The 13,947-nt window shown below is 39.7% G+C and overlaps 1 protein-coding gene across 1 annotated transcript; it reads right to left on the bottom strand.

The window, feature by feature from the left end:
* Positions 1 to 20: 20 nt before the first annotated feature.
* Positions 21 to 9,575, bottom strand: LOC137869411 (TRPM8 channel-associated factor homolog). The gene is made up of 12 exons (XM_068706842.1): positions 9,511 to 9,575; positions 8,182 to 8,923; positions 7,515 to 7,731; positions 7,138 to 7,420; positions 5,794 to 6,095; positions 4,613 to 4,781; positions 4,342 to 4,436; positions 3,861 to 4,071; positions 2,834 to 3,070; positions 1,636 to 1,859; positions 1,366 to 1,479; positions 21 to 685 (listed from the first exon to the last, which is right to left on the bottom strand). The coding sequence occupies exons 2-12, from the start codon at positions 8,811 to 8,813 to the stop codon at positions 428 to 430; spliced, it is 2,742 nt and encodes a 913-aa protein (XP_068562943.1). The 5' UTR covers positions 8,814 to 8,923; positions 9,511 to 9,575; the 3' UTR covers positions 21 to 427.
* Between the last annotated feature and the right edge of the window lie 4,372 nt (positions 9,576 to 13,947).

Below are 13,947 nucleotides of genomic sequence, written 5' to 3' on the forward strand. Positions count from 1 at the left end.
GTCTGTCTTAGGAACACAGCCTGAATCACTAACTGTCATTTACATGAATATATTGTTTGATTGAATGAATGACAGAAATTAATTTTTTGTCTTGTCAAAACAGGGTTAATGTATGAAAAAAGCCCCACCAAAGAACCCAAGAAGCAATTACAGGAATTGATGTTTAAGTATATATAGAGTAACTTTAAACACCTTGAGAGCAAATGATCAATGAAAAAACGTACTGATTCACAAAAGAAACAAATATCTGTAAAACTATTAAAAGTAATATGACCCCGAAAGAAGTTTTACTTTTAGAATATGCCTTTTTACTTTTGCTTCTCCCGATGTTATTATGATTTCTGAAAAACATTTATAGCTGCTTTAAGCAACATCAATATATTTAGAATGTGTCAAATGACGAAAGCCCAGTTATAGAAATGTATTCCTAATTATAAACCTCTCTGCAGACCATGACCATGGGGTGGTCCTTCCATGGAGGCAGCTTGGAGAGTTCCTCCTCAGTGGCTGTTTTTATGGGCCAGCCCCAGGCCTTAAGGAATGCAGACAGGTTCCTCCCCACAGCCTGGGAGAAAGTCACAGCATACAGGTTCATCTTTCCGTCGTTGTCACTGGGATAGTCGGTGATCTTGTGGTAGGCAGCAAACACCTTCTTAAAGGCATCCCAGCCAAACTGTTCCTGGAGCTGCATGGAAGGAGACAGATGTTGAGGGAAAAGACAGTGGGTAGGTGACAGAATGAAAGTTTATGAGCGAGTTAACAAATGAACTGCAGTGAAGTCCTAAGAGGCTATTTCAGCCGCACTTATCTCTATGAAAAATAACTAAATTATAATTATGGCTTTTCAAGGTGCAGCACTTTATCCAGCCGAGATTTAAGGAAGAAGAATTCTTCTGAAGATGAGAAAGGAACACAAAAGGAACTTTCACTTTATGAACCATCAAGTTGGTTAAATCAGTTTACCAGTTATAATTAAAATCTAAATGTTGACATGAAACGTGTTGGAGACTGTAAGGTAACTCCCATATGACATGATTGTGCTATCAGCTGTACTTTAAGCATACTGATGTGAACGTGCAAACAAGTTAAACAATATCTCAGTACAGAGGGTAAACCGCTTAGAATTGGTGAAGTTATCAGACCAAACTTGCATTTTTTTTTACCCTGATCCCAAAATAGCAACATTTTCTCCCCATTACTCACCAAACAATGACATTTTCTATTCCATCTCCAGCCTGATAGGGGCAGTGGCGTGACTATAGACTTAAGGCCTTACTTGCATTTTCTGGGTTTGTCTCTGGTGACTCCTGTGTGACCCAAGCATAGCTTCTCTACAGAATGTAAAACACAGTAATAGTCTCTCACCTGCATGTATGTCTCCAGGGCCACCCACACATGCCAGTCGCTGAGCTTCCTGCCACCCTTCACATACTCCTCTGTTCGACTTTTTCGATTTTCTAAAGTCATATTTGGATGAGCCTGCGTTGAACAAAACAAATGTAATCCAAGTGAAAAGCCATATATTTTTCTTGAGATTGATTTTGTTTTGTGATGTCACAACACATATTGAGACCAGGCTTTTCTAGCTATCGGTCTCAGCTGTTTTATCAAACCAATACATTTAATTTACTCCACCTTTGCCCTGTTGATCCCCAGCACCTCTTCATTCACATACAATGACCACAGGTTGCATGTGCACTCTGTGGTGTGTGGGGGGAACTCCCAGCAGCCTCTCTGTTGGTTGTGTCCCAGTTCATGAATTTGTCCCCACAGGCCTTTGGTCCTGGCGTCACCTGGTCTGACCAGCTCAGCTGCTATAGATGAGTTCATCATGATAGGATACCCTGAGTGCATCCAACCTGGACGGAGACACGTTAGTAACACAAACGTGTGTTTCACATTTCAATAGCAATGTGCATTAACAGAGATGTCTTCGGGACATGGTCTCCGGAGTCTCCGGAGTCGTACGCAGAGCTGGTTTCCACCCTATTTGGCTACTTTTGATTACTTTTGGGCTGGGAAAATAGCGTTGGGCAGGTCGATGAAACATGGGCTGCTTTTGTCTGAATCCGGCAGGTTTTAGGTCGTGATTGGACTGAACACTGTCAATCTGATCTGGCAACACTGGAGAGGAGATGCCATTTGTGAACTGATGAGCTCAAGTGAGCACAAGTTACATTAGCTCATCATTAACAACAGCCTAGCATATTGCTTTCTACAAAAAATTTCAATATTCAGTATGTTCAATATATGGTATGAACTATATTCTACTGTACAATAGCATTAAAATTGTTGTATCTACAGTACATTATCAATGCATTTATGTGGGGCTTGTCCAAATCACACAACACAATATAACACAAATGGTACCTAATACAATATAGAACAATCAAAAATAGCTGCGGCACCTGGCTCTAAAAACTGTGGCCGCCATGATCTCGTGAGGTTATTGTTGCCCACGTGTGCATGACATCAGAGTCTGGATCAAGATCGACACAAATCTAACCAGTGTCTATTGTGCAATAATCAATGATTTTACGCAGGCCTGGCTCATCTCGAACAAACCGAATAACAGTCTGCCGGCAATAATAGTCAGTAGTCAACATCTGTTGTTGCTAACTTGTGTTGCGTTGTGGCCCTTGCTTTCTTACAACACTACTCGACCACCGTAGATCTGGGACCAAGACAGAAGAAGATTTTTCTTTAAATTGTATTCATTTCTAAGCGGTTTTAAGAATTTAAATAATGCAAACACCATACTTTTTTTAACAGCACATGCTGCGAAGGCATCCTTTGATTGAATTGTAAGTATGCAACAGCAAAACACACTTACCAGCAGAGATCTGCACATCTGCTACAATGCGTTCTTTGCGGGTAAATCTGCGCGGTATGACAGCCAGATCTGCGACGCCCCTCATGATGTTATTCCAAAGTGCTTCCACCTCATCAACACACTCCAGGTCTCGAACAACGTCTGAGGGCATGGTGAGGATGATGTTGTCAAACTCCAGCTCTGCCCACGGTGAAGGAGATTTGCGCAGAAACGACCAATCAGCTGCTGTCGTCACGCCTGAAACAAACAAAGGGTCGAGATTGGAGCGCAATGAAAACAAAGCTTTGAATTATAGTGATTTTTGTCAAAAGCCTCATTGTAGGCCAACTGTGAATACAGCATGATGTCCTCATGCCAAAAACTGCTTCAAAGACAACATTGCTTCTTTTACTAAATGTGTTTCATGAATACAACATACTCATAAAAGAAGGTGCAGTAGTGGGGCTTTGTTTATTAAGTTATTGGAAATAACGTGTAGTAGAGTAAGACCACATTCAGAAGAGAAGGTTGATGGGTCCAACAAACAAACACAGGACTTTTTAAACCACGAGACGGGCGCTTGGCATCGCGTCCGTGATGGATTTGTTGCCTAAGCCTAACTTTTGTTTTGTTGTATCATGTCGCCCGGAAAAAAGTAATTCCAAAAAAAATTGTCCATTCGTGTCCCTGAACACGAAACCAATACATACTCAGGTTTAACATTAACATTCGTTTGAATGTTGATTCATGTACATTGTCCCCTTTTTTAACATACATAATGAAATCAAACTTACATAACTTAATCAAATAATAAAACTTGATTTGTTTAAAGCTACCTGAAAAAGAAAAGTCTAAACCGAGTTGAGTCAGTCAACAAGTGCTCCACAGCCCTCTGGACCCCTAACAGGTAATTGAAGAAAAAAAAAAAAAGTAAACTAGACCAGAAATTTTCTTTCCAGGCAGCAAATGTTCATCCTGCTGGATGATGTGCATTAGATTCTCCTCACAGTCCTTTGTGGAGCATGAACAGACAGTGACACACACTCACCTGATTTGTAATAAGGAGCAGGTACAGCCTTCCGCACTATGACCTCTTCCCCCTCCACCTTTGTGTTGGGTGGAGCCACCAGGTAGATGAGTCCCCCCCACAGGTTCCACACCTGCATCTTCTCTGAGGTAACAGGAAAATGCTCATAAACACGCGGTGCTCTCTTCAATTCTTTTTTATCCAGGTAGTCTGTTTGACAACCAATCTGGATCTGAGGGAGACATGGAATATGTGTTACTTCTTGGAAGAACAGTAAGAAAAGTTTGATTTTGCAGGAGATGCATGTAAGTCAATGGATGTAAAACAAGCCAGAATAGCATGAATAAATTGAGGCATAAAAGGATATTAATAGAGGTGAAATGCACAAGATACATTTGTGATTTGGGGCTTTATTGACAGAACAGACCTTACTTAGAGGTATAAATGAACACAACATTGACAAAAACACAACAAGCTCAGTATTAAATTGTGTGTACCGTACCGTCCAGTTCTTGTTGACAAGGTTTGCTGGTATGATCATCTCGGTCTTCATACCAGGAAAGAGGTACAGGCCTGTACTGATCCACGTCTTCTCTCCTGGCACACATAAAGAGTAGCAAAAGGTCCATGTAAGTCACAAGAGACACTTCTTCATGTCAATGCAATGTAATAGCACAAACACACACTACTGCATCATATTAAATTGTACAGAGACAAATTACAGGTCGGCATGTTAATGTTTAACACATTTGTTCACAACAGTGACTTCTGACCTGCTGTGTCAGCATTAATCATGATCCTTTGGTTTCCCACTGTTGGCATCAAAGGCTCGATGAGGAAGGGCAGAAGGGCATCAGGATCTGGGGACACATTATATACCGCTCTCCCCAAACTGAGAAGTAGATGGTCTTTGGGTGTCTTCACAGGGTTCTTCTCACTCACCTTGAAATAAATTGAACATGAATAATCTTAAAACGGATTCCTGCGACACAACATGATTGGTTGATAGCCAACAGGTTTCCAGTGAGGCCAACAATATGAATGAATAGGCCAAGCTTAGTGATGACAACAAAGGGCATTCGTAGTGAAAATTACAAAAAACGTTTAAATTTGAATGTGAAAAGGACAGTAAGTTAAAAGGTGAAAGATCCGAGATTGGGAGCATTTTCATTGCCTCTCAACGGCTCTCTAAATTCATATCTGAGTGCTTTGAGATTAGGCGGGAGAGGCTGTGTTTGTTTGAGGCTGAATATAAGAGAGACAGGAGTGTGGATGCTAATGCCAGATAGTACTGTACTGGGAGGTGGAGGCTGTGAATTCAGACCATCACCAAATAATGTCAGTGTCAGTGTGAATAATGGGAATCTATAGAGTTGATGAAGGTGCGATAGGTAGCGTATGTAGCCGGCTAACTTCCGTCCAAACTCAACATACTCACAGCAAGTCGCAGACTCACTGAGGTGAGATTTTGCAGTAACGACTAAAACAAGCAGTTGACTGACAACTTTGTCATTTGCTCATTTTCTGTAACCAGTGTAGCATTTAAGTATCGAGGAATTAGCAAACTAGCTTGCTAGCTAGCAGACAGCTGGAAAGTTAGCTAGCTTCCTAATTCCACCATGCTACTCTGGCTAATTTCCCGCTTACTAGCCATCCGTCCTGGCAAGCTGCAATAACACTTTACAGCCTCACTACTGTGTTTGTCACCATAACGACTAAGAACAATCACCATTTTTTTTGGACTAGTCAAATGACCATGGAAAAACGTTTAATATGCAGTCTACTACCGTTTAGGTGGTAGTTGTGGCCGATATACTGTCACTAATGTTTTATAATTACAAATATATTATAAATAGTTTGACTCTCTCTAAATATCAGATTTACCATGAAAAGGGACTAAATTCATGACACTTCATATATTCAATCATAGACTCTAAAGTCATTCATGACCCACCTGTGGCATGCCTTTGGACTTCAATATGTCAGTCAGGACGGACAGAACCTGTGTGTAGGAGCTGCTGTCATGAGCCTTCATGTTCAAATAGTTAGTGCAATCCACGACCAGTTTCTTAAGGTGCTCCTCCTCATGCTTGCCAAGTTTTTCACCCTGGGTAACATGACCAGCAAAAAGACGCAGAAGAGAGAGGAAGTGGTCGGTGTCTTTCTTGGCCTGGGTAGGCACAGGGGCCTTGTAGGATCTTCCATTGAAGTATGCCGGCAACACGCTCAAGCCCATTTTGTTTAGGATCTTGTTTCCTGAAACATAGTTAAAACAAATATCACCTGATCTACTGGCCCACCAACATTTAAAAAGCTCCACAGTAGCCTAGGTGGTGTCTATATGCTCTCATGTCTATACTCTTTTTTTATTTAGCTTAATGAAGGTGTGTTAGATGTACAGTGTAAAGCAGTAGCCTGTTGATAAGGAACCACAATAATCACTTTGGCTTAGGGTTAGAGTTGAGGTGTCCAGAAGCAGAGATCTTTATGGGTCCAAAATGTTTCCAGTCCCAAATAGCCCCTATGGAAAACTACCTACGTATTTTTTTTTTAAATACAGACCTGATCCAAAAAAACAGACCCTGGGGAGAGAACAGCTACACTGCCGACGGCATGATGTGCTATTAAGGAACACAACAGTTGCAATATAACATTGAGTTGAACAAAAATATTCTGTAGCCAGAAGATGGACAGGAGATACAATTCTAACAAATTCAATATCTGTGAATCAAATTCCTAAAAGTAAATCCGTTCTGATCAACTCAGATATTGGACATATTGACACACAGATGCAAGATCCATGGCAGTAAAACAAGACCCTTCCCAGCCTAATTATTTGAGACCAGTCCGACTTGGTCTAGGGTCAGGTCTCAGTGTCTGGACCACTTTTTGGTCTTAGTGTTGTTTCTATGGTCTCATATACAGTATGTGTGTTTATGTGTGTGTGTGCTCTCTTGCTTGTTCTGTCGTTCCCAACTTGCCCTCACGGTGTCATCGTTGTTCTCCTACGCCTGACTGACTTTCTCACTGGCTGCAGTTGATGTGACAAATTACAGTTCTTGTGCTTCTGCTGCAGATCAACCATCCTCCATTTTGAACCCCACCACTGTCATTTCTGCTGTACATACTGAAAGTAATAGTATTTAGCACTGTGGAAATCATTATGTGGGACTGTATTTACATGTGTCTGATTAGTGTCAGTCCAGTACAATATCACATAGATATGCTCAGCAATCCCATATCATCAGGTGTGGAAATGGGAACCACAGAATACAACTTTAGTGGTGCATTATCATACCTGAGAAACCTGTCATCGGGTCCCCAGGGTTTTTCTGTGCCCAGACCCAGGCAAGTCCACCAATCAGCAGGCCGCCTCCTTCTGCCACAAAGTCTTGGAGTTCCTCCACATGATCATCGCTGTACGCTGTACAAACGAATACACTCAGGTCTTTCCTGAACTCAGTCTCCACATACTTTAACCCTGACTCGCTGAGAAGTTGTTGCTTTGGCTTAACACCAACCGCCCCCTTCCGGCCTTGGTCCAGCCAACGGATGGCATTGTTCCAAAATGAAGCCAGTTCCTGTAATGAATAGAGTTAGAAAGACTTTTTATTACATGCTCAATTTAACTTACAAAGAACGATTTCTGTTCAAATAAAGAAATTTAAACAGCACCTTTGTTTTCAGAGGACCTTCATGTGTGATCACAATGACTCGTCCCTTCCCATAGTAGGTTCCTGCCAGGAATGTCTGTCCATCCTCAGTGGTACCAATGGGGAATGCTAGCGGGCCGTGGACCAGAGCCTCAGAAAATGTTTGATCATCGCGGAGGTCAAACTCTGAAACCCCCTGGAGTAAGAACTCTAGGTCATCTGCAAAATCTTTACCAACACTGTATTAGGGAAGAGAGAAGGGAGAGAGTGAGACACAGAGAAGAAGACGTCCATCATCCTCATGCAGTAAAGAAGCAACATATGAGAAAAGAAATGCTCAATGAATTAGCCTCATCACAGAAACCAATGATCTAGATTTATTTGCTGCGTCAAACAGACTTTCAAAAAAGATTATCTAATAAAATGTTAATAAGTAAATAAACCTGCAAAAATTATGTATAATAAATAAATGTGTTGTGTTATGCTCCTGCCATGGATTATGGGTTGGAATATTACAACCCGCTCATTAGACAAAACAATGCAATGTATTAAATGACAATTAAATGAAGTAAATTGCCTCAGTGATCAAGCTGTATAATATGGTATTCATGATGAGGGCCACACATGGTGCAGCTTTTAGATTAACAGAAAAGTCCCACATTTGAAATAGAAGAGGAGTATACACTTACCGTAAAGCCATCCAGGAGGATGGGATCTGTGGGTGGACAGGCAGGATCTCTACCTTCCCATAATTATTAGTAAAGTAGATCCCAGCCACAGCGGACACTTTATTCCCTGGAAAATCTAGAGTTGTGTTCTCCTTAGGGTGCGTATGAGACCAGTTCCACGCCTGCCCTCCTATCAGCACTCCTCCTCCACCTTTCAGAAAAGCCACCAGGTCCTTCACGTCTGCACCAACGCTGTAGGCGTCCGTCACGTACACACCAACCTTCCGGTTCTCACTGAAGGCCCCAACAACTGTGACTTGGAAGCTGGATTTGCTGAGGTTATCAGCGACTCCCTTGACGTGTTTGTGGACGCCCACAGACAGGTTATTGACTCCATCTCCTCTCAGCCAGGTCAGAGCGTTCTCTACCAGAGCAGGAAAGGTGGTCAGGTAGCCCTCATGACCCAGGACCACAATTCTCCCACAGCCATACAGAGAGGCTGCCATCAGGACCTGGCCTTTGCTGTTCATTGCTAAAGGAAAAGCATGGTCTCCAGTCAGCACCAGTTCACTGGGGACAGGGGGGCCATGGAAGTCCAGCTCCTTAAAACCTCTCATCAGGGACTTGTAGGACTGAGTGGGTCGGGTGGACATGGTGGGAAGGATCGATGAGCTGAAGGTTGGATGAAGAGGGTGGATGGCAGGATAGCAGAAGAATAGTGTTGAGTCAGCGATAAGTTGTGTCGGTGGATTGTCAGACTGTCCTGTGGGAAAAGAAAGAGCATTGCAATCAGCTTGTGCGATGTTGCACGGCTTGTCGACAGTAGCACAGGGGTTCATTCTGCATTATGTCATGATTAGGAATTAAAAACAAATATGTACGTGGGTGAGAGTGATGAAGAAGGATGGCGGTGTGCAGTACAGGGATAACATGTTGCTGCATGCAAATAACTTATGTGATGTTGCATGAATGGTCAACAGTAGCACAGGGGTTGCTTCTGCATTATCACATATAACAAGTTTAAATATATTAGGTCTATTTGCTGAGAACATTCGTATTGTGCAGCAAGCACAGCTTTAGTCATTATATTGTGACATATTGTGCATATTTTGCCTATAGAATGTCCCTTTGTCTGTGAATTTCAGTGAATATCATCGTAAAAAACATGAAGCAAGACCTTCATTTTACAGAACATCCCATTACTATTATTTGAGCAGAATACTAATATTAAAAGTTATTAGTTATTAAAAAACATTTATTTATTTTGTCAATTTATCTCTATCCAAACATGCAACAGAGTGAAATTCATCATGACCAAAACAAAATGTATGGTTTTCAACAAACACTTACCACAAACTGCTCCCTGGATGGATCAGAACTCTAGTTTGTGGATTCCTTTAAGTACCTGTGTATCTGGCTAGACAGTTCGCTCACCTTTAACATGCACATAAACTCACTGCTTTCCAAAGTCAGATCAATGATTAATTACCTGTACCGTAACAAAGCCTCATTTATCCACTCTGACAGTCCTTCCCATCTTAGACTATGGTGACGTAATCTACAGGTCCGCCTCCAAAAGTCTCATCAATAAACTAAATGTCATCAACCAAACCACCATCCGCTTCGTGATCGGTGCTCCTTTCAACATTCATAACTGTAGCCTGTACTCTCTAGTCAACTGGCCATAACTACCCACTGCTTCTCCAGGAACAATATTTGTTTTTATATATTGTACTTATAATGATGTTGTAATTTTTGTATGAGGTTATTTGAGATGTTTTATTCGTTTGTAACGACTTGCCTTCTGTTGCCGCCTTTTTGGCAAGGTCGTCATTGTGAATGACAACTGGTTGTTAAGTGACTTATCTGGTTAAATAAAGGTAAACATAAAAAATGAAAAGAAATTGGTGTTAACATAGTAATGGATCCAAAACAGTGTATTCTTGGTGTTAGCTCCTTATCTGGTCAAAAGGCCAAATTGCTACGTATCATGTTTTATGCTGCACACCTTTCAATCTTACATGTTTGGTTAGATGTACATCCTACGTTGGCAACGTGGTATGATAAATTATTATCAATTCTTCCCTATGAAAGGTTATTTTATTCATCTATTTATATTCTTTTTGTCTTTGTCAAGGATATATGTGTTTATGCTGGGACAACATTCCAAGAATATCTTTCTTGTATAATTTGATCATATGTGTATGTTGATTTCCTGAATTTTTTCTGTTTTGTTGTTTCTTTTTACAGAACATCCCATTACAAGTCCTTCATTTGAGCAGAATAAAGATATTAAAAATAATCTGACTACGAGCAACATCGAAAAAACCATTTATTTATTCTAAAACACCTATCAAGTATGCTTCTTTAAAGGTTCACACTAATGTACATGTTGTTTATGGTCAAGTTATCTATTCAAACATGCAAAAGAGTAAACTTTATCTTAGCACACCTCACTTGTCTATACCTGAAAGTAGGTCCCTCCCCAACTTGATTCATTAAACCTCCTGCACTTCATTGGAATGATTACAGACGTGCTTTAACACATTGTCAAACGTGGGAATAAAAAACAAATATGTACTCTATGTGGGTGAGAATGATGAAGAACATTATCTGTTTCCTGAGAACGACGGTGAGCAGTACAGGGATAACATGTTGCTGCATGCAAATAACTTGTAAATATGATGCATCGTGTTCTGCAGCAAGCCAGATGTGCCAAAAGCAATTTGGAACTCATTTTCTGGTAATGTGGTCATGTCCATTGGTCACAATATTCTGATCTTCTGATTTAGTAGAGCAGGCGTATTCAATTCAAATTCCAAAAGGTCCAGATTGAGAAAATCTCCTCGTGCAAAGGTCCGGAACATTACAATAATATCTAACTTGCGCTATTTAGTGGCATATATATATTCAAGAAGCCCTGTAGTAGTAACAACGTCTCTGTGTAGTCAACAACTGTCAAATCAAAGAAAGAAAGTCCACATCCATTATATTTTAACAATTATTATTCTGTTTTCACATTTAAAAATTGGTTGGTGTATTTCCTGGACTGCTGACCGAGCGCCATAAAGACTAGAAAAGCTGTGCAGGTTAAAATAGAAGTGCTCCGCCAAAATGTATAATTCTCAATTATCCATCAGTTATACGTCCGGGTCCAGAAAGGACAGGCGCCTATTAGTGGCCCCTGTAGTAGAGATTGAGAAATGTATTGGTGTTAAAATGGTAATGCATCCAAAACAGTGTATTCTTGGTGTAAGCTCCTTATCTGGTGAAAAGGCCAAATTGCTACGTATCATTTATCTTTATGCTGCACACCTTTCAATCTTACATATGTGGTTAGATGTACATCCATTTACATTGGCAATGTGGTATGATAAATTATTGTCAATTCTTCCCTATGAAAGGTTATTTTCTTTATCTTTTTATTTTGTTTTTGTTTTTGTCAAGGATATATGTGTTTATGCTGGGACAACATTCTAAGAATATTTGTGTTGTTTAATTTGATCATATGTGTATGTTGATTTCCTGATTTTTTCTGTTTGGTTGTTTAAAAAAATAAATAAAGTTGGGAACAATATAAATACGTCATTATATGGGGACATATTTTGCCAATAGAATGTCCCTTTGTCCATTGTCTGTGAATCTCAGTGGATATCATCATGAATAACATTAACCAAGACCTTCATTTTACAGAACATCCCATTACAAGTCCTTTATTTGAGCAGAATAAAGATATTAAAAGTAATCTGACTGCGAGCAACATCGAGAAAAAACATTTATTTATTCTAAAACACCTATCAAGTATGCTTCTTTAAAGGTTCACACTAATGTACATGTTGTTTATGGTCAAGTTATCTCTATTCAAACATGCAAAAGAGTAAACTTTATCTTAGCACACCTCACTTGTCTATACCTGAAAGTAGGTCCCTCCCCAACTTGATTCATTAAACCTCCTGCACTTCATTGGAATGATTACAGACGTGCTTTAACACATTGTCAAACGTGGGAATAAAAAACAAATATGTACTCTATGTGGGTGAGAATGATGAAGAACATTATCTGTTTCCTGAGAACGACAGTGAGCAGTACAGGGATAACATGTTGCTGCATGCAAATAACTTGTAAATATGATGCATCGTGTTCTGCAGCAAGCCAGATGTGCCAAAAACAATTTGGAACTCATTTTCTGGTAATGTGGTCATGTCCATTGGTCACAATATTCTGATCTTCTGTTTTAGTAGAGCAGGCGTATTCAATTCAAATTCCAAAAGGTCCAGATTGAGAAAATCTCCTCGTGCAAAGGTCCGGAACATTACAATAATATCTAACATGTGCTATTTAGTGGCATATATATATTCAAGAAGCCCTGTAGTAGTAACAACGTCTCTGTGTAGTCAACAACTGTCAAATCAAATAAAGAAAGTCCACATCCATTATATTTTAACAATTATTATTCTGTTTTCACATTTAACAATTGGTTGGTGTATTTCCTGGACTGCTGACCGAGTGCCATAAAGACTAGAAAAGCTGTGCAGGTTAAAATAGAAGTGCTTTGCCAAAATGTATAATTCTCAATTATCCATCAGTTATACGTCCGGGTCCAGAAAGGACAGGCGCCTATTAGTGGCCCTTGTAGTAGAGATTGAGAAATGTATTGGTGTTAAAATGGTAATGCATCCAAAACAGTGTATTCTTGGTGTAAGCTCCTTATCTGGTGAAAAGGCCAAATTGCTACGTATCATTTATCTTTATGCTGCACACCTTTCAATCTTACATATGTGGTTATGTACATTCATTTACATTGGCAATGTGGTATGATAAATTATTGTCAATTTTTCCCTATGAAAGGTTATTTTCTTTATCTTTTTATTTTCTTTTTGTCTTTGTCAAGGATATATGTATTTATGCTGGGACAACATTCTAAGAATATTTTTGTTGTTAAATTTGATCATATGTGTATGTTGATTTCCTGATTTTTTCTGTTTGGTTGTTTAAAAAAATAAATAAAGTTGGGAACAATATAAATACGTCATTATATGGGGACATATTTTGCCAATAGAATGTCCCTTTGTCCATTGTCTGTGAGTCTCAGTGGATATCATCATAAATAACATTAACCAAGACCTTCATTTTACAGAACATCCCATTACAAGTCCTTTATTTGAGCAGAATAAAGATATTAAAAGTAATCTGACTGCCAGCAACATCGAGAAAAAACATTTATTTATTCTAAAACACCTATCAAGTATGCTTCTTTAAAGGTTCACACTAATGTACATGTTGTTTATGGTCAAGTTATCTCTATTCAAACATGCAAAAGAGTAAACTTTATCTTAGCACACCTCACTTGTCTATACCTGAAAGTAGGTCCCTCCCCAACTTGATTCATTAAACCTCCTGCACTTCATTGGAATGATTACAGACGTGCTTTAACACATTGTCAAACATGGGAATAAAAAACAAATATCTACTCTATGTGGGTGAGAATGATGAAGAACATTATCTGTTTCCTGAGAATGACAGTGAGCAGTACAGGGATACCATGTTGCAGCATGCAAATAACTTGTAAATATGATGCATCGTGTTCCGCAGCAAGCCAGATGTGCCAAAAACAATTTGGAACTCATTTTCTGGTAATGTGGTCATGTCCATTGGTCACAATATTCTGATCTTCTGTTTTAGTAAAGCAGGCGTATTCAATTAAAATTCCAAAAGGTCCAGATTGAGAAAATCTCCTCGTGCAAAGGTCCGGAACATTACAATAATATCTAACATGCGCTATTTAGT

Source organism: Cebidichthys violaceus, unplaced genomic scaffold (assembly GCF_023349555.1).
Source record: "Cebidichthys violaceus isolate CVI_PGR_0920_01 unplaced genomic scaffold, fCebVio1.0.p SCAF_1, whole genome shotgun sequence".
Classification (NCBI taxonomy): Eukaryota; Metazoa; Chordata; class Actinopteri; order Perciformes; family Stichaeidae; genus Cebidichthys; species Cebidichthys violaceus.

Bases quoted from the DNA above. Each gene is read 5' to 3' on its own strand.
- LOC137869411 (XM_068706842.1), bottom strand. From the start codon at position 8,813: ATGTCCACCCGACCCACTCAGTCCTACAAGTCCCTGATGAGAGGTTTT. The intron at 7,732-8,181 runs GTAAGTGTATAC...TCCCTAATACAG, and splicing joins TCCTCCTGGATGGCTTTACG to TGTTGGTAAAGATTTTGCAG. The intron at 1,480-1,635 runs GTGGAGTAAATT...TGTTCAACGCAG, and splicing joins TGGGGATCAACAGGGCAAAG to GCTCATCCAAATATGACTTT.